Genomic DNA, 21,225 nt, shown 5'->3' with positions numbered 1-21,225 from the left:
AAAGCTATGATATATCCACAAAGTATACCAAAAAATCAAATTTTACTTGTTGCTACCAACACCGTATTCTTCTGAGTTGGGGAATCACGATTTTTCTTCCTAACATTTAGGCAGAACATAACGTCAACAAAAGCTCAGTAGACTTATTTTCACTAATTCACAAATACTGCTTAACAGTTGCACCGAGTTTTTGACTATGAAAAAGTTAGGTGACTTATCCAAGATCGCAGGGTTGATTAATAGAAAATTTTATGTCCTCTGGTTTCTAGTCCAGCATTCTTTGTATATTTTAGAAAACGGAAAGATACGGGCCAGGCGCGGTGGCTTACTCTTGTAATTGCAGCACTTTGGGAGGCCGAGGCGGACAGATCACGAGGTCAGGAGATCGAGACCATCCTTGCTAACATGGTGAAACCCCGTTTCTACTAAAACTACAAAAAATGGCTGGGCGCGGTGGCTCACGCCTGTAATCCCAGTACTTTTGGAGGCCAAGACAGGCGGGTCACGAGGTCAGGAAATCGAGACCATCCTGGCTAACACGGTGAAACCGTCTCTACTAAAAATACGAAAAATTAGCCGGGCATGGTGGTGGGTGCCTGTAGTCCCAGCTACTCAGGAGGCTGAGGCAGGAGAATGGCGTGAACCCGGGAGGCGGAGCTTGCAGTGAGCTGAGATCTCGCCACCGCACTCCAGCCTGGGTGACAGATCAAGACTCCGTCTCAAAAAAAAAAATTAATTAAAATAAATAAATAAATAAATACACAAAAAATTAGCCAGGCGTGGTGGCGGGCGCCTGTAGTCCCAGCTACTCGGGAGGCTGAGGCAGGAGAATGATGTGAACCTGGGAGGCGGAGCTTGCAGTGAACCAAGATCCCGCCATTGCACTCCAGCCTGGGCAACAGAGCGAGAGTCTGTCTCAAAAAAAAGAAAAAGAAAAAGAAAGAAGAAAAAAGAAAATGGGAAGGTACTTCAGAGGAAGATTATGGAGCACAAAAAAAGAATTAATTACAAATAGAACTGAGTCTTCCTGAGTCTTAACCCATTAGACCCAGCTGTTACTTGAGGACACCTGGGCTTACATTTTAATGGTAACCTCTTTTCTGCCATGATCCACTCAAATGGAGAAAAATGATCCATTCCCACATGCGGTAACTTCATCACTTACTCTCCTGCTCAATGTCAGCAAAGGAAAATAAAGATATTCAAAATATAACCTTGAATCTCCTCTACAGTAAAGGGAAAAAATTTTCTTAAAACATTGTCTTTGTTAGTATCAAATCACTTAGGCCTTATTCAACTCCACCACTGACCACGACCCAGTTTTCAGGACTGCATTTGAAAACCATTACTTTAGGGTGGTACACTGGTAAAGTTGTATGTTACCTTTCACATGGATAATGGTTCCATTGCTCTTCTCATTGTCTAGGTAAGGAGGAGGATACATGACTTCAATTTTGCAGAAGTAAATATCTGTTTGGTTAACATACAAATTCTGGAGGTAGAATGTCACTGATTCATTGCCCAATTTCCCATCACAGTTGAACCCCGTTTTTGAGTAAACCTGAGGGTGCTGGGAGTAATTCCCATACACAACACAGACTTCCACAGCACTATCCAGTCCTTTATGAAGGGATGCCCGGAACTCCCTTGAGAAGAGATTGTAGGAATACTTGCAGCTAAGGTTGACCGCATTGTCGTACGCTACAAGCATGGGCGACTGCTTCACCAAAATCTTGTTTCCTGGGAGAAAAAAATCATTTGCTTAGAACAAGAATATAAGGATAATTTATCTTCCTGAAAGCAAAATGTATTAATTAACTAAATGAACAGATCTCCAGCAAAGGTTTTCTCTTGGCAGAAGATGTACGACCTCTTCGGGGGATAATTATACTGAGAGTTCAAAAGTTAACATTTTGATATTATTTTCATCCCCTTTTGAATGGAACAATGGAGCATGTTTTCAGCTGGAAGGCAGTACATGGCTTTCTGTTGGCATTGAGCACCACAGCTAGGCACTCACAATTTTTAAATCTATATTCCTAAGACATTAATATTAATCATGCATTGGGCCAATTTCCTGACTGAGTGATATATTTGGAGATGGCTTTACTGCCTGACACAGACACACAAATAGATCTGTTTCTTTGTTTGTTTGTTTGTTTTTGAGACAGTCTTGCTCTGTCGCCCAGGCTGAAGTGCAGTGGTACAATGTCAACTCACTGCAACCTCCACCCACCGAGTTCAAACAATTCTCCTGCCTCAGTCTCTTAAGTAGCTGGGATTACAGGTATGCACCACCACGCCCAGCTAATTTTTCTATTTTCTTAGTATAGACGGGGTTTCACCATGTTGGCTAGGCTGGTCTTGAACTCCTGGCCTCTAGTGATCTGACCGCCTTGGCCTCCCAAAGTGCTGGGATTACAAGCATGAGCCACCACGCCCAACCTACAAATAGATTTGTTTTTAAGTTGTGATACAGGTTTTTGTAAAGGAATTAAAATATTTTGAAACATTTTTACTTTGTTTATTGCCCATTCCAAGAGTGGGATGAAGAGATAAGAAAAAATATAACCCAAGAGTTTGCTTTAGTTTGTTTTCCACACCAAATTCAGAGAATAGCCTCCCCAAGAAATTGATAGATTTATTCCCTTAAATCATGAAAGGTGAAAGACTCCAGAGGGGAATTATCTCTCTGGTCCATCATCTACCTTTACTGCTATCCCAGTAAAAGATCAAAGAATCTGGAGATCATTTAGTTCAATCTTTAAAAGCAAAGAAACTGAAACTAGTTTATCAACTCCATAAGGGAAGAGAACACATTGATCTCATTTCCCATGGTATCCTCATTGTTGGCACATGACAATACTATTTCTTTTTTTTTCTTTTCTAATGACTGTATAAGGCCTAGAAACATTAGCTGGTTTGTCTGAAGTCACCAAACAAATGGTGAGCAAAGACAGAACTAAAACCCAAGTTGTCTATGACCACCTAAGAAATAGACCACTGAAGCACTGAAAAACTGAGAATCATTGCCCAGGCTGGAGTGCAATGATGTGATCTCAGCTGACTGCAACCTCCACCTTCTGGGTTCAGGTGATTCTCCTGCCTCAGCCTCCGGAGTAGCTGGGATTACAGGCATGCACCACCATGCCCGGCTAATTTTCTATTTTTAGTAGAGACGGGGTTTCTCCATATTGGTCAGGCTGGTCTTGAACTCCTGACCTCAGGTGATCCACCGCCTCAGCCTCCCAAAGTGCTGGGATTACAGGTGTGAGCCACTGCGTCCGGCCCTCAATAATTTTTCTAAAACAACAAACCACTTTGTGTCTTTGATTCAAATTTCAATACAAACAAAAGCATTTTTTTGCTCTTGTTTTGGGGTATGTTAATACTTATTTACCTACTTGCATTTCTTTTAAGTTTATTTGAAGCAACATCCCATCTACCCACACTGAAGAGCCAAATAAATCAGATTCATTTTTAAATGAAATTTACAATTTAACTGAATTTGAATTCATATACACAGGTGTTTTGTTTTGGTTTTGGTAAGAAGGGAATGTCATAGAACTAAATTAATAGTAGCTTTTTGTCTCCTATATAATCAACAATGCTGGCTGGGAATGACGGCTCACACCTTTGTGATCCTAGCACCTTGGGAGGCCAAGGCGGGAAGAATGGTTGAACCCAGGAGTTCAAGACCAGCCTGGGCAACATAGAAAGAACGCATGTCTACAAAATTCTTTTTAAAAAATCATTGCTGGCTTTATATCAAGAACTTTAAAATGAAAAAACATCTGTGCCCAAGTCCTCCCCCTTCCGGAAATTCTGATTTAATTGGTCTAGGCTGGGGGGAAGGATTGATACTAAGCTTTTTTTCTTTATTTTAGATAATAACTTTATTGAGATATAATTCAGGTACTATAAAGTTTGCTGTTTTAAAGTGTAAAATTCAGAGGTTTTTTAGTATATTCACAAATTTATGAATGAATCACCACTATCTGATTCCATAACATTTTCATTACTCCGTAAAGAAAAACCATACCCATTTACCATCATCCTGCTTCCTCCCTCCCTTAAATCCCTGGAAACCACTAATCTACTTTGGCCCTATGAATTTGCCTATTCTGGACTTTTTTTATAAGTAGAATCGTACAATATGTGGCTTTTTGTGTCTTGCTTCTTTCACTTATCGTAATGTTTTCAAGGTTATCCATGTTGTAGCATGCATCAGAACTTCACTCTTTATGGCCAAATAATATTCCATTGTATGGATATGCTACATTTTGTTTTTCTATTCATCACTTTTTGGCTATTATGAATAATGCTGCTATGAGCATTTGCATACAGATTTTTGTGTGGACATATGTTTTCAACTCTCTTAGGTATTTGCCAGCAGTAAAATTGCTGGATCATATGGTAACTCTATGTTTAACTTCTTGAGGAATTGTCAAACTGTTGCCAAAGCAACTGCACCATTGTACATTCTCACCAGCAGTGAATGAGGGCTTCAATTTATCCTCACCCTTGCTGACACTTGTTACTGTCCATCTTTTCTAATATAGCTATCCTGGTGGGCATGAAGTGATATCTCATCATGGTTTGATTTGCTGTTTCTCTAATAACTAATGATGTTAAGCATTTTTTCATGTGCTTATTAGCCATTAGTCTATTCTTTTTAGAGAACTCTCTATTCAGATCATTTGCCTATTTATTAACTGGTTAGGCTATTTATCTTTTTATTATTGAATTATTAGAGTTCTTCATACATTTTTTATACTTTTTTTTTTATTTTGACAGAGTCTCACTCTGTCACCCAGGCTGGAGTGCAGTGGCACGAGCTTGGCTTACTGCAACCTCTGCCACCCGGGATCAAGCAATCCTCCTGCCTCAGCCTCCCAAGTAGCTGGAATTGGAGGTGACCACCACCACCCCCAGCTAATTTTTGTATTTTTAGTAGAGATGGGGTTTCTCCATGTGGGCCAGGCTGGTCTCAAACTCCTGACCTCAGGTGATCTGCCTGCCTCAGCCTTGATACAAGTTTCTTATCAGATATGTGATTTGCAAATGTTTTCTCTCATTCTGTGGATTGTCTTTCATATTGTCTTAAAAGTTCCCCCACTTGATTCTAATATTCAATTGGGTTGAAAGCCACTATGGCCTAGTGGAATTCACCTGACAACATATTTAGAATCACCTGGAAAAATCTAAAACCCTTTGGTTTTCCAAGGCCAATTAAATCAGAATCTCTAGGTATAGGACCCAGGCATCCATTCATATTTTTTAAGTTTCTCTAGTAATTCTAGATGGCAGTCAAATTTGAGAACCAGTGGCCTAACAGAGGAAAACTAACTTCTTATCCTCAAATCGGCCTCCACAGGCTTTTCCAACCTCATTTCCTCAAACCAAAACCCTCCTAATTAGACAGACCATTTAAGCCAACATCCCAGGAACACACTGTGAGCATTCCTACCTCCGTGCTTTGTCTACTAACTCCTTGGCACAGAGCACCACTCCCTTCTCAGGTCTCAAAATGATTACTATCTGTATCACTAACTTGACATTTGGTCGAGTTCTACCTTTTAAACAATTCTTGTTTCACATTCTTCAATTTGCTTAGCTTTGGATTCATGTGCATTTCCCCTAGGCCCCTAGTTTCCAAGTCTCTTGACAGAAAGGACCACATGTTATGCTTCTTTACATAACACGGTATGACTGATAGACTCTCATTAAATAATTGTTGAGTGAAAGATGGTGATTCGGCTGTATTGTTGTTAGCAGCAGCTAGGTGTAACTACCATCTCATTAAATCCTTTTTCAAAACCTGTGTCAACAACTTTAACTTCACTTATTATTTGTTCCACAAATATTTTGCAAAAGCACTGAAAAGTAAACATGCAAAGAATCAAAAAGTTCGACCTGTCTTAATACAAACATCCAATTTGTTTTTTTGTTTTTGATTTATTTTGTTTGTTTCCTTTTTTTACTTAGAAGGAGTCATTAGGTTAGTTCTAATTGGAAGAGCAACCAACTCCAGCAAGCAATGCCTGCATATCTCCTCCTTTTCAGAGAGTGAGTGCAGGTTAGGCATTTGTATTCTGCTTGCTCACCCCCCTGGGAATTGTGTTTCTATTGCTAATTATTTGGATTCTGTTTTAATGCACGTTCAAATTCTTCCTGATCTGCCTTTGTGAGCTGATTTAAAGAAAAAGATGAGAATGAGAATAGGACTTCTTTGTGGAGATAAAAAAGGGAGTGTGGGTGGGCTGGAGAGAAACCCCAGATGGCTCCCCAGTTTGACTCCCTCTCCCAGCACCCACAGTGAGGTGGAGAGAGGGAAGGGAGAGAGAGGAAGGAAGAAAAGCTATGGCATCTGGAGTCCAGTGGTTTGCTGAATATGTCCTGTCTAACTCAGGGTGTGACATGTTCCTAAGATGCACATGGGAGAGAAGAATTGATTTCCCAAAAATGAACGGCACTCAATTCCTGTCCTAGGGCAGCTCACGATCTGATGGGGAAGAAAGATATAAATGACCCTACTTTAAACATAGTGACACAGTGATCTGCACAAAGCTTCTGGGGGCAACTGGGAAACTGGCTAAGGATCTCCGGAGATGACTGCTGACCTGAGTCCTGAAGGATTATGCTTGCATGGATTTGACCAACTTTTACTAACTAAAAGTTAGCCTGGCTAAGATGTGTCTTTGTGTTGGGGACTGACTGGGGTGAGGTGAGAGACTGTGTGTTTGGGCTGGGGTGAGTTAGGGGACTGTGGGGAGGATAAGACGAGAGAAAAAGAGTAGTCTGGGCAAGGGAGATGAGGAGGGTAAGAAAGAGTGTGGCAGACTTGGGGAATTACAGCTACCTTCTTTTTACTGGGCCGTGAGTTATGAAACACAAGATTGTCAAAGCAAGCATAGTTCACTCCATTAGAGAGCTTGGGCTCTCTTCTGAAGGTGACGAAGATCTACGGAAGGCTTTTATGCAGAAAAGTGCTAAGATTTTGCTGGAAAAGAGCTTGAAAACTATTTGTTTTCGATAAGGCCATTTGAGGAAAACCCATCCAATTTATTGTTCATGTTTACTTTCCTCCCTGTTCTTTGTCAACATAGATCATTTTTAAATTAGATGGCTCTCAAACACAGATACTATGCTTGAAATAGTTTGCTTACTATGTGTTAACATGTAGCTAACAGCCTCCTAGTTTAGAGTTCAAGCTGAGTTCAAGGTTGGCTGATAAAATCTCGTTTCTCAATATTTATATCCTCATGGCATTTGGTCCCACCTTGGTTCATGTCAATAATTCAGAGAAGCCTAAATGGGAAACTATCTCACAGGACCTCAAAATCTCTATCTGCTTTGCAAGACACTAAATGAGAGAATTTTCTTTTGGTGCTAGAAAAAGATAACCAATGACTCTAAGTGATACTAAATAGGTGTGATCATTGTGACTTGAGTAAACACAATAATTCTGATTTTTCTTATTTTCTTTTAAAATGGGGCATGTGTAAAAATGCACACCCCCTGCTCTATGACACTGAAGTAAAAACATGGAGAAATCAAAGTAGCTGATAATCAGAACATCAGATGACATTTGGCTTTGATATGTATTTTGGGTCTCTCAGTTTCTGAAAATCCACAGTACTTCAAATAATGTAAGGACATATTACAAATGTAAGGACATATCTAGACTCAGAAGAAACCCAAATATGTAGCTCCCTCGTCCTAACTTGTGTTTGATTTCTTTTTGCTTTCCAGTTCATGCTAGGAGTGGAAGGCATTCTTCTTAGGCTACTTGGGTATTAGGAGACCTAGCCCTTTCCCTGTGCATATTTGATTTTACTTCTTGTGAGTGTTCAGGTAAGGTCTACCTAGGTCAAACCTACTAGGTTAAAAGAAACATTGTCAACCCATCCATTTTCTTTGCTTACGTTATCAAAAGATTGGCCTGACTGACATTTCTCTAACTGAATTGACAAGTTGTTTTGAAGATGAATTTAGTGCTTTGCTTTTCAAAGCCTTTCCTAGCAGCTAAACCAGCTAAAGGTGTGGAGACAGGAAGTACTAACCTCAAATCTCCTTCCCTCACGGCTCCTGCTTAACAACAGGCAACATGAAGAGTGAGATCGGAGGTAAGAAGGTACTTATCTGCTGCTTGTGAGCAAGATACTGAGAGCTAAAAGATTTCCCACAGATAATCTGTGAATCTTGTGATACAGCTGACTTCAGGAAAATTGAAAGTTGCTTGAACTTCCATGAGAATGGCAGTGGGTGGTGGGGAAGCTTGGTTACAAAAAAAAAAAAAAAAACTCTTGCCATTTACACCTATTATAAACGGGTCAATTACCATATTTAGTAATGAGGTCAACCCTCTGCACAGGTGGGGTGGTAACCACCTCTAAGGTGTGGCTGCCAGCATCAAAGAACCCTGACCTTAAAAGGACCCTCCCACCAGCTCAGTTAATGCTTAGATTTCCAAAGAAAATGAAGCCTAAAATGCAATATGGGAAACACATTGGCTTAATTTAGTATTCACAGGGCTATAAAATGCTCTCTCTTATCTTATCTGAACTCTATATTCAACTGTGAAGTAAGTAGGCAGGACAGTCATCTTTATGCCCATTTTACAGATGGGGAAACTGAGGTCAAAGAGGTAGATGAGTTGTCCAAGGTTACAGGAAACATAAGTGATCCTTGAAATTTAAGCTCATACCTCATGACTTCTAATCTATTGTTCATTTCCTTCTGCCATGTTGCATCAAAATTTCAACACAATTGCAGTGATTGGTTCTAGATCCTCTCAAAGTTGGACTTGATAGGGAGGATGGTACTAGATGTCTGGAGTGAGGGTTAGGGAGGAGATTACCATTACGTAGGGGAGTGAATGGAATGGGAAGAGGACCAGAACAAAATAAATTTCATTTTCCCCACTATTTTATTAGAGTCTTATCTTGCAAAAAAAAAAAACACTCAATTGGAAGGAAACTTGGAGATGATCTATGCCAATCCCTTATTTTAAAGAAGAGGCCACTGGGGAGGAAAAAAGAGAAGAAGAAGTAAATGACTTTTCAAACAAGGTCACACAAATAATGGAAGAGCTAAGATGTAATTTATTTATTTAGACATCTAGGAGTAATGTTTTAAATCATAAATGGACAGAAAAACAACTTTGTTCATTCAGCAAGACTGAATTTATTTCATGCTCATATCTAGAAAAAAATACGTTTCCAAATTTTTTGCCTCTAATGCACATATACAAAACATTCTGCTTACAATTTTGAAGATTTCCTCAAGGTCATAGATGGATCCCAGATAAGGCTTACAGACAATATGATCACATCAAATGATCTTATAAATTATTTCTGATGCACAAGTAATAATTATACCATTGAGATCTTCCATTCTAGCTTACCCAAGTGTACAAAAGGGATTGAACGTAGACATGAGTCAACACATAAAGTCACACTTCAGTCTGAACTTCACTAGGAAAATCCTTAACTTCAGGGCTTTTGTGAATTACATTTGTTCGTCATGTTTTTCCTTTTCTTTATTGTAGCACCATAGAGAAATAAAATGGCACATAGACACTGGTGAACCAGAGAGTAAAGTCAGCAGCACTCAAGAGTGGAATATGTACTGGGAAGCTAAAGAAGCAGTTAGAGAGCTGGAATACATGATTAATTAGCAAAATGTGATTTTCCTCCAGAATCTTTAAGAACTTTATCAGGTTCCATTTATGCACATCGTAGTCTGACTTTCTTTTGCAGTTGAAAAATCAGGTTGTAAGATTCTAATTATCTTATTTCCTTTTAAAAATTCGGACTGAACAGAATTTCACATGTTAGGTAGGAACCAAAAACAATGAAAGCTTCTACTTTCAGCCATCTTGCCCTATAATATTTGTGAGCATACTGTGAAGGTGATGCTGATTTCCCTGGCATAGAAGAGCACCTCCCTCCTGACCACAGAGCTGGTTAAGTTACTGTAACTTTCCTCTGAGTATATTTCCTGTTCAGGCCCAGGATGCCCTTCGACACGTGACCATCTGACCACTGGCTCCTTTTCAGGCTCTGTAAGGGGTAGATTCCCCAACAAGACAACCTGGTGGTTGCTCAGGAACCTGTGAGACAAACTGTGCTCCCTGAGAAGAAAGGGGGGCTCAACAGTCTATGGCTCTGATAACCTTAGCTGGTGGCCTGGCTTCCTTCTGATAAGAGAAAGAGAAGTACAAAACATTCACCAGACTGTAGCACCTTTCATCATCCTCTCTGAGCTGCAATGAAGATAAAAACAAAGCTATTCATGACTTACCATGTTTTGAATGGACCCAGCCTTTCTCTCCCAGAAATTCATGTTAAAATGAAAAAATGGTAATAATAATGATAATAATGCAGGTTATGGTTTAAAAATAATTCTGTGGTCATTTCATCTAGTTTTCTGTTGACTGTTACCTTGAAAGTCTTCCCATTTTCACAAGAAATGAAGATTTAAGGAAAATCTCTTCACACAAAAAAGGAGGCTTTGAATAATCTTGATAAACATGCATATACAGTGGTCCTCTGGATCCATGGGGGATTGGTTCCAGGACCCCTGCAGATACCAAAATCCATGGAAGCTCAAGTCATGCAATTGTTTGTCATCTGTATCCATAGATTCTGCATCCCACGAATACTGTTTTTGATCCATGGTTGATTGAATCCACAGATGCATAACCCATGGATACGGAGGGCCAGCTATATGTTGTCTCATTCCAGATCCCAAATGAAAACAGATGGCACATACACAATTGGGCAAGAGTAGGAGGGTTATTTATGAAAGGACTGCTGGTAAAGGTGTGGCAACAGCAGAACCATGAGGGGTAGTGCCAGAGCCTGTGACTTGCAGCAGCAGAATTATGACCACCCTTAGATCTAAAGAGACCAGGGGACAGCGAAGTTACCAGAACCAGAAGGAAAGAGAGTTGTGTAGAGGAGGCCACCATGACAGAAGCAATGACTTCCATCAAGAGAAGCAGACCAAGCAACCAGCTTTAGCCAAGATTGTGTATGTCACAGCTATCAGTTATATCAAGCACATTAACTGTTCTTGACAGAAAGTATGGTTTTAAAACAAAATCTAAAGAGGTTTTAGTTCGAACAAGGACAAATGATTATAGGTAACAATAGAAATAGAATCCTGATTAATAAGTTTACTAAAGGCCTGGCACAGTGGATTACACCTGTAATCCTAGCACTTTGGGAGGCTGACACAGGTGGATCGCTTGAACCCAGGAGATGGAAACCAGCCTGGGCAACATGGCAAGACCCCATTTCTACAAAAAAATACAAAAATTAGCTGGGTGTGGGGGTACCTGGCTGTGGTGGCATGTGCCTGTAGTCCCAGCTCCTTGGGAGGCTGAGGTGGGAGGATCACTTGAGCCCAGGAGGTCAAGGCTGCAGTGAGTGGTGATTGCACCACCACATTCCAGCCTGAGCAACAAAGTGAGACCCCATCTCAAATAAATAAATAATTTACTAAAGAAGTTACTTTTGGTCAGCACTAATCTAAACTCCACATTTAACCTTTATTTGTGTTCCTACACAGGCAGACACTATAATGTAGAGGACACTTGTTCTTGTCCTCTTAAAAAAATTATTGTGCTACGTGTAACTGTCAAAAAGTAAGTCAAAGGTCAGATAGTTCAGTAGCAAAAAGTCCCATCTGAGCACCAAGACCTAAGGCATTCATTTTTGAGAGGAAAAAGTTATCAAAAACAATCAATGAGTGCTTTCTGAGAAGAAATTTTGATGTGTCAGAGAATCATCCTTTGGTATTCTGACTTCTGCTGTGACAGCGTCATTCATTCATTTATTCATCAAATAAATAAGGGACCTAATGTACTTGATTCTTAGGAGACAGGAAGATGTAAAAGACAGAGCTGTTTCATCCTAGGAGAAATCCGAAGGCAGGTACACAATCAGCTACTCTCCGAAGCCATCCATGGTACATGAACCCTATAAAGGGTCATTGACAGGCACGTGAAAGAGGCCTTGTTTCCAGACAGGATGATTCTGGAGGCTTTTGTAGAGACTTCACATTTAGCTGGGCCATAAGGTCTGGGGCAAATTTAGACAGGCTAAGATCATGGAAATGACCTTAGTGTGAGAGTTTATTGGGAACTGGCAGAGTATTCCATTTATGTAGGATGGAAACAGATAAAGATGGCCGATACCAGTCATGGGGAGCCTTAAATGCCAAGAAAAGGCACATAGACTTTACCAGAAAGGCCATGGGAGATGCTGAAGATGTCTGAGTTGAGAATGTTGTGGTACGTGCTGCCTTGGGAAGGTTAGCACAGCCTTGAGGAGTGCAGCAAGCAATCTTGGCTGCCCTTGGCTTGGAGCAAGGGAAGAGCTGAGGCAGAGACCAATCAGGAGGCTGATGCAATAGCACTGATGTGAGTTCATAAGGCCTGAGCTGCGGAGGTGGCAGCTGGTATGAAAGGGTCAAATAAGGCATTGGTGCTCAGTTTTACAGACTGATGTTGAACAGGAATGGAAACTGACCTGGAGTTCACGCACTGGGTAAGGGTATGAATGGAGGCACCATTGACAAAATTAGGTAAGTTAAGAGGAAATTTGTTCATCCTGGGGGAAAGATCCAGAAGGAGTTGGAAGTATAGGACTAGAGTTCGAAGAAGCCAGTTGGGGATAGAAATGTACATTAGGAAGTTCATATGTATTAGGATGACAGTTAATATTAAAATTGCTAAAAGCCATCACCTGTGCTGTAATCCATCCCTACCACTCAGAGACGCCACCCAGCAATGCAGGATGTGAGTGCTCTGGAACCAAAACTTCCTAAACCCAAAGCAACATAAACTCAGGTGCAGTGTGACCCAGTCCCTGCCATTCACAGGTCAGGTCTGCAATTTTCCTCTGATCTCCTAATGTTAGAAAGACAATCTAAGGGGACAACATAGCAAGAGCACCTTAACTTACATGAAAGTGGAACCCATACCAAGAGCCACCAAACAACTCCCCAAAATCAAATCTTACTATTCTAAAAGGTAGCCTATAGTCCAAATAGAAGGTAACCAGGGAATTACAGCTTTCTGTACATATATATTATTATAGTAATTCAGTTAACAGATCAAAAGAAAACCCACAGGTATAAAGAGACCTCCTCTATTAATTTATTATTTTCTAAATATATGTTTTAATCTAGTAACCAAATTTGAGAGCCATATTTTCCTCCCAAGCCACGATTATCCTGATCCCTCATTCAAAACAACTCTGTAATGAAGACAACAGTACATTTTTCCTGTCTGTTCCATTCTGCCTAAATCACATACCTCTGAAGAATCTGCTCAGGATCACCTTGTCATATACAGAACCTCCAGGTAAATGTCATGGCCCAGAAGTTTAAATAATTACTGTGTTGGACCTTAACATTGCATAGCAAAATAGGAGACAGCAAAGGCAGCATTGCCCCCTCAAAGTCCAGCAGTCATTTCTAAGCACATTAGCAGCATCTAGGATCCTGGTTAGCAATCCCTGCAAGAGATTTCAGAGATGGCTGGTTTGTAATTTCTTGTATTTGCTCTATCAGGTCATAAGGGCATCCACAAGGGGATGGGGTAGTTGAGCTGCCTTGTTAGACTCAACAAAAGTTAGCTTTTTAAAAAATTCCACTTCAGAAGCACTTTTAAGCCAGAAAGTAGACCTGAGATATCCTCCAGGCCAAACTCATGAAGAAACCAAGGCCTAGAAAAGTTCTGTCACAGCACGACAGACTAATACTCCTAATTACATCCCCCACCTTGAGAAATCCTTGGGATTAGCTTTTGAGTTTGAAAAAAGAGAGGGCAAAAGAATAGCGGACTGGCCTCCCCAAGCCAAGGTCAAGCAACCATATCCTTGTTCCAAAACACACAGGGAAATGCTAAGATTAACATCCCTGACTGGAAACTGGAGCCCCGCCCATAATGTTGGGCAGGGTTGGTTTGAACTCTGTGACCCTGTGATCTCAGCCATGAGCTGAGGTCAAGCCTAGCCATAGTGTGCATTGTTGAGGACTCAAGCAAGAATTTAAAGTACACATGGGCAAAGTCTTCAGAGAGAAGGCGTGTATTACCCAGTAGCCCTTGTTGATATAGGTTTAACATTACAACCTACTCTGAGAGATTTGTTTGTTTTTAACCTCAGGTTCACCAGTATAGAATCACTCATCTACCATAGCTTCATTCTAACTTATCTCTACCCCTGTAAGTCTCTTCTCTTCCTCCCCATCTTCTTAGAGATTTGTCCTCCTCTCTCTAATACACCCATCTCCTATGAAACAAATCTCCCTCCCCATCTCCTTGAGAAAACTGCCCCCACCCTCTTTTCTTCCTCTCCCTCCTCCTCCTTTCTTTCCTAATAACAGCCTTCTCTACCCTCAAGCCCTGCAATGCTACACACACACACACACTCTCACTCTCTCTCTCTCTCTCTCTCTCTCTCTCAGGTCCAGCACTTGGCTCCTTCCACATGTCAAACACAATTAAGTCACTCAGCCATTTGCAAACATTTATTATTACATGCACAAAATACCATGGTAGACATTGTAGGTGATATAAGTTCCTAATTGTCTTTACCTTATCTATTTCCTCTCCTTTTCACTGTCTCTGTTTTGTCCCCCTCCACTTTTTCTTAATCCTGTGAAGTCTTATCTTCCCTCTCCATGTCTCTGCCTAAACTCAAAAGTCCCAGCTGGCGTTTCAGCCAAATCCCGAGCCATTATTCACTCCTTTCCCTATGTTTAATGCTATTAACCACTATCTTTTTGAAACTCTTTCTCTTGTTAGCTTTAGTGGCATTCCACTAGCCTCACTGTATCCCCCTGCCTCTCTCACCACTTTCTCTGTCTCCTTCACTAGCTAACCATCCTTTTCAGCTGACTCCCATCAGAGCCAGTTTCCAGATTCAGCTCCACTCTCTGTTTTTCTACAGTTATGCCCTCTCCTTTCGACTAGCCATCCATTCCCATAACTTCAGCTTCATTCCAAAGATAAGGATTCTGAAATATTTTCTTCTTACCCAGGCCATTACTTCAAAATGACTTGAAAATAAAGTTTGAATTTCTGTTATCAGTATTCTATCCTTTGCTTAACTGGATTCTCCCCTGCTTCTCCATGATCTCACACATTCAGAGTTGCCATCTGTTCTGAGAACATGAAACAGTATTCCTGGTTTAATTTCTTTATTAATCCACCTTTTCCTTCCTGAGACAACACAGCATTGGTAAGAACATGAACCCCAGAGCAAGACCATCTGGATTTACATACTTAGTAGCTTTGTGACCATAAGCAAGATGCTCTACCCACTCTGTGCTTCAGTTTCCCCATCTATGAAATAGTATAATCATAGCAATCATAGTAACTACCTCATAGGACTTGGGGGAAGATTTAAATGACTTAATACAGAGAAAGCCAGGCAGAATACTACCTGGCACATTATAAGTGCAAAATAAATGTTAGCTAGCAATTATTATTAATAACAATGTACATTCAAATCTTGTCTACTGTCCAGTCTAATTCCCAACTCTCCATAAAGGCTTACCTTTCTACATTAGTCTTACCAGAGTATTTATTTTATGCTTCCTCATTTTGTTACTAATTCATTCATTTCCTTCTTCAACAAATATTTATTGAGTAACTACATGCTTACAGCATTGTGCCTAATACAGAGGTTAGAAGGATGAATAAGACATGATTCTGCCCTCAAGGTGTTCATAGTCTAGTGGAAAAGAAAATAAATGTGTCAATACACAATAATAATTTGGAGAAATTGAGAGGGAAAGAAGTCCCTCTCTTTTTCATTTGGGGTCTCAGAGAAGGCTTCTTCAGGTGAGAGGTGTAGAGGACATTTCAGATTATAAAAATAATGTATGCAAACCAAAGTCCTTAAGTCATCAAATAGCATGGTGAGGTAGTGACTGCCAAGTGTTATTTATCTGTTTCCGGATGTTACATCCTCCTGTTATATATAATCTACTCAACTAAATCATAGGGGCTGTAAAAGCAGAGAGAACTCAGTTAACTACCTAATTACTTGTACTACACAATGCTTGTGTACCGATTTTATATTTCTTTTTTCTTTTTTTTTTTTATTGAGACGGAATCTTGCTCTGTCACCCAGGCTGGAGTGCATTGACACGATCTCTGCTCACTGCAATCTCTGCCTTCTAGGTTCAAGCAATTCTCCTACCTCAGCCTCCCCAGTAGCTGGGACTACAGGTGTGTACCACCACGCCTGGCTAATTTTTGTATTTTTAGTAGAGATGGGGTTTCACCATGTTGGCCAGGCTGGTCTCAAACTTCTGACCTCAGGTGATCTGCCCGCCTTGGCCTCCCAAAGTGCTGGGATTACGGGTGTGAGGTACCACATCCGGCCTATATTTCTTTTTATATTCTCTGAGACTCTGATGGAGATTAAAATATGAGAGGTTTAATAAATATTTGTTAAGTTGAGCTACACTTCCATCAGAACTCCTCTTCCAAGACCACAATAAAGGCTGAAGTATCCAGAAGCTTCTTCAAGGAGGTGGATCTTTCACCAAAAGTCTAACATGAAAGACAAGTAGGTTACATGGTGGATTGTGAGCCAATGAGGTGATTCAGATATTGCAGAAAGGGACTCACAATTAGATCAGAGGCCAAAGTGAACTATGAGTGAGTAATTCTGAATGACACCATCAGGAACCATTAACCTGGTTATATTGTCAGCCACAGTACCCAAGATAATGAAGATGATGACAAAGAAAAAGATGACAGTAATGGTGATGCAGAGATAAGGGAGCAGCTCAAAGTTAAGTAAGAAATTCTCCACCACCTTGCAGGTTGTCTTCCAGCAATGAAAACAGAAGCACATATAACCTGCATGGTGACACCAGACTAAATAAACATGCCTTTGAAATTAACATTGAAATAGTGAGAAGTTCAAACTCTTTTTTCCAAGCCTCTACCAAATGACTGAGTAGTTCTTGATCCTATCCAGTGCACTTCTCTTCTAGTGTTTGGAGTCCTCAAAATGAGATTAACAAGGAAAAAGTTAGACGCTTGCATGCAACCACCTCTCTGTGGGGCCTGGGTTACCTTCCCCCCAGCTTCAGCCACCAATTCTCATGCTATAATTATCAGGCTCAAAGCTCTGAGTGAATTGTCTTGGTTTTTTCGGTTTTGGATTTTTGGTGCTAACACCCTGTCATTGGCCAAAAACGACCAAAGAAATCACCGTAGAAGAGACACAGATATCTTAACACAGCTTAATCAGAGATCCATTCAGTCAGTCACAAAACCACCCAGATGTAATTTTTCCAGATGCTCAGCTCAACTATGTATTGAGAAGAAAAGTTCCAGCCTCTGTGAAGTTCCGTAAATAATAAATTTCTTGAAGAAAAAGGCAAACAAAAATTTAACCAACATGAAAAAGAGAAGAAGATTCTATCCCTTGCCATGACCTGCTGGGAAACAGTTGTGCTTTGAAGGAGTGTCCGTCCTCTGATTTTTAGACAACCAAGTCTGACATGAATTGTGTATCCTCATCAATGCCTACACTAGCTAATAAAGGGCTTTTGTGTTAGAGATGATAAACCACAACAAAATTTTCTTCTGGGATGTTGGTGGCATAAAAATTTTCATTTTGTAAATGTCAGCACACTGCACGCAGGAAATACTTGGAGGAAGATATCCACACAAGATAAAAGCCAAATGGTAATCATATGGCATTTCTCCACCCTTGAAAAAAGGAATAAGACGTTAAAAAGGAGGAGGGTCTATGTCTTAAAGAAGGGGAGGCAGCGAGATCCTCTCCCCACCCGTAGTAAAAGTTTGAATGTGAGAGCTTTGGAGTTACAATCACAGATTCATTTCTATTTCTAATCTATCTGTGGCAATGACTCATTCCATTTCCTGGTATTGATATATTGATATTAATTTTGCAGTCCTTGCTGTAAACGTCCTTGCTGGATGGTTGCCTTAAAAAACACAATGTGTTAACTAGGGCACGGTAGTAGAGTAAAACAAATCCTTAAGCAATGCCTATACTTTTGAAATATCCATCAAATTTACTTGAAATGACAAAAACATCCAGTCAATTTCTTTTAACAGAAAAACTGGCCACAGCATATTAGAAGTCATGTAAATACGTCAATCTGTTGATTTTTCGACATTCATCTTTTCACCTTACTTTCCCAAGCCCAGTCTCAGAGCAACACTTAACTGTGAGAAACAAATTACTTCTTTTCGTATACAACTAGCTCAGGGGAGTCCTTGGCTGAAGACTAGAGTAAAAATAAAATTTTTAATTGCTTTGCTGATTACTTTTTATTAAATGTCAGTTATTTTCCTGCCTTCTGTGCCTCTCTCAGAAAAATAAGTGCTGAGGGGAAGGCGCTGGAGAAATTAGCTTTGTCCAAACTGGCCATTTTGACAGTTTTTTGCCCAAGTTTTGGAGAAGTGAAAAGGAATGATTTCATGGAAAAATAAGTGGTAATATGCTGATTTTTCTCTTCATACTGGATGATTAGGCTTGCTAAAAAATAGCCAATATGGCCTGAAACATGTGACCAATGTCAAGTATTTTGTGCATACCATCCTTCTATCATCAATCCCAGAGCATTTCCCTTTTAAGGCTCTGTAGTTCTGGGCTGGACTCCTATCCCAAAGTCCAGCAAAATCCTCTCTGTGGATCTCAGTTGCACAATTATCCAAGTCTAGTAGAAAACCTGCAAAGGGCTTGTCTAAGTTAAGGTTTCCTCACTCTTCCTAAATCACACTTCTTTAACTTAGCCATAAATATCTCTCTACACTGTCATCCAACTCAAGGAATCAGGTTAGACTTAACCTTTATAGAATAAATATTTCAAGCTATGCTATGAACAAATAAGTTACATTATTAAATTAATGGAAAAAAGAACTATTCTTTATATACATACATACACACACATTATTAAATTAATGGAAAAAACTATTCTTCATATACATACATACACACACATGCACGCACACAGATACACATCTCAACACAGGCATAACAGTGGTTTCTCAGACCTAGGAAGGACAATTACACTTTGACCAGAGAATTTCCTTATCTATAATTTCTTAATGGAAGGTGTATACAGAGAAAGGGAAAGCACACAAGAAGCTTTGCACTATTTGATTAGAATGCATCAAATTTTATTTTATTTTATTTTTTTGAGACTGTTGCCCAGGCTTGAGTGCAGGGATGCGATCTCAGCTCACAGCAACCTCTGCGTCCCAGGTTTAAGCAATTCTCCTGCCTAAGCCTCACAAGTAGCTGGGACTACAGGCGCATGCCACCACACCCTGCTAATTTTTTTGTATTTTTAGTAGAGATGGGATTTCACCATGTTAGCCCGGCTGGTCTCCAACTCCTGACCTCAAGTGATCCACCCGCCTCGGCCTCCCAAAGTGCTGGGATTACAGGCATGAGCCACCACACCAGGCCAAATCATACATTTTTTATGTTGTCATTCTTTTCTTGCTCGTAAGTTTTCTTACCGGATAAGACTGTAAAAGTGTCCCCTTCGCTCCCATCCCTTTCCTTCTTCATTAGATAGCCACTCAGTATCAAATGCTAAAAGTTATTAGAAAAGTGAATTGGCATTTGAAAAGTAAATATATCTCAAAGTAGAAAACAAAGGCCCTATGTGTGTGAACTCTCCAACCACTTATCTAGCTAGCCCCCTTTTAATAAACATTCTAAAGAAAACATACAAAGTTTTGAGTCTTACCAAAAACTCTTCAAAAGAGAGTGAATAAGTTGATGACAGATAGGTGTCCACAAGGCACATCAGAAAAGTATTTAGTGTACAATTACCAATTTTAAATAGTTTTCAGTCAGGGTAGGCTTCCCTTGACTGTCTAACAAATTAAGAAAGTTTAAATATTCTTTAAGTTTGAGGGATCTCTTAAAAATAAGGTTTAGACCTTTTTAAAATAAATGTTAAAGATTCTTGTAGAATATATTTGGTAGCTGTAAATGCTTGGTACCAGATCTCATTGCCAACTCATGTCTTTCATTATATCAACACGTTTTATAAATATACACAATTTGTGCTCACTGGTACATCAGACCATAAAATAAACGTGTATATATGCAACTACTGTACCTCTGCAGATTGGGAAATTATACTCTTTGGGCTGCATACACTTAATGTTTAGGAATAACAACAAATAATACAGTCTCTGTACTGCCAAAATAAGAAAGAAAATTAAAGATACTGGCTTTTCAATGTATCTTTCAGGGAAAAATAACTGTCCTTATTTAAGCATGACTGTTGACCCCTATCAGTCCATTTTTTGAACCAAGCGGGGGCCTTTTTCTAACTCTGAGAACAAGTTGAATGAGCATCTTACTCCAGCCCACCCAAGTAACAAATTCTTTCTGTTAGGAATTGTGCTTGTGATTTTCCAAAGTTAATTTAACCCTGGATTTATCTGAGTCCATGAAATTACAAATCACACCATGTTAGATGGAATAGCATAATAATCTACAATACTAGCTCTGGAGTCAGACTAAGGTGGTTCAGACCCTGCCTCCTATAGCTGCCACCTGTACATCCTTGGGCAAATCCCTTAATGTGCCTACCCCTCAGTCTCTTCATCTGAAATGAAGTTAACTGTAATAACTACCTTCTAGTTACCAGAACTGCATGCTGCTCAAAGTGCTAGATGTATTATCCTCCTCATCATCGTCATTGGGAACTTAAAGAATTTTAATCTAAGAAAATACATTTTGGCCGATTGTAAAAGAAAACTTATTTATTAATATTGGTATTGTAGCAGCTTCTGCGGTGACTCCAGGGTTCATGTTGGAACTCATTCAATTCAGGTAGATAGAGTAATTACAATTCACATTTATCTTGCAAGCCAAGCACTGACTGAGCTGAGCCCTTCACATGGATTATTTCATTTTACCTCTCAATGACCTTGAGGTGAGGTTTATTATTATTCCCACTTTACAGATAAGGAAACTGAGGTTTAGAGAGTTTAAATAATAGCTAAGCCTAAGCTTAGCTAGTAAGAATTGGACCTGTGATAGGAACATAGGCAGCCTAAATTCAGAGCTTCCAGAACCAATCTACTTACAGCAGCTTTCTTAAATTAAAAAAAAAAAAAAAGAAAGAAAGAAACGATACGTAAGTTAAAAATTCTTGGCCGGGCATGGTGGCTCATGCCTGTAA

At 39.9% G+C, this 21,225-nt stretch overlaps 1 protein-coding gene across 4 annotated transcripts in view; it reads right to left on the bottom strand.

The window, feature by feature from the left end:
* CD28 (CD28 molecule) overlaps nucleotides 1–21,225 on the bottom strand; it is a 32,351-nt gene that overhangs the window by 10,498 nt on the left and 628 nt on the right. For 2 of the 4 annotated variants that reach the window (XM_003253970.1, XM_003253969.4), the window contains exon 2: nucleotides 1,384–1,740. The exons of 1 other annotated variant lie outside the window; for it this stretch is intronic. In XM_003253970.1, coding sequence (XP_003254018.1) covers nucleotides 1,384–1,740 — 357 coding nt within the window. The remainder of the gene's footprint in view (nucleotides 1–1,383; nucleotides 1,741–21,225) is intronic. One more of the 4 variants, XM_004092009.3, reaches the window with a different exon arrangement.

The sequence above is a fragment of the Nomascus leucogenys genome, chromosome 22a, assembly GCF_006542625.1.
Source record: "Nomascus leucogenys isolate Asia chromosome 22a, Asia_NLE_v1, whole genome shotgun sequence".
In the NCBI taxonomy this organism is placed as follows: domain Eukaryota; kingdom Metazoa; phylum Chordata; class Mammalia; order Primates; family Hylobatidae; genus Nomascus; species Nomascus leucogenys.
The sequence above is the reverse complement of the archived record's forward strand: the minus strand, read 5'-3'. Positions and strand labels throughout refer to the sequence as shown.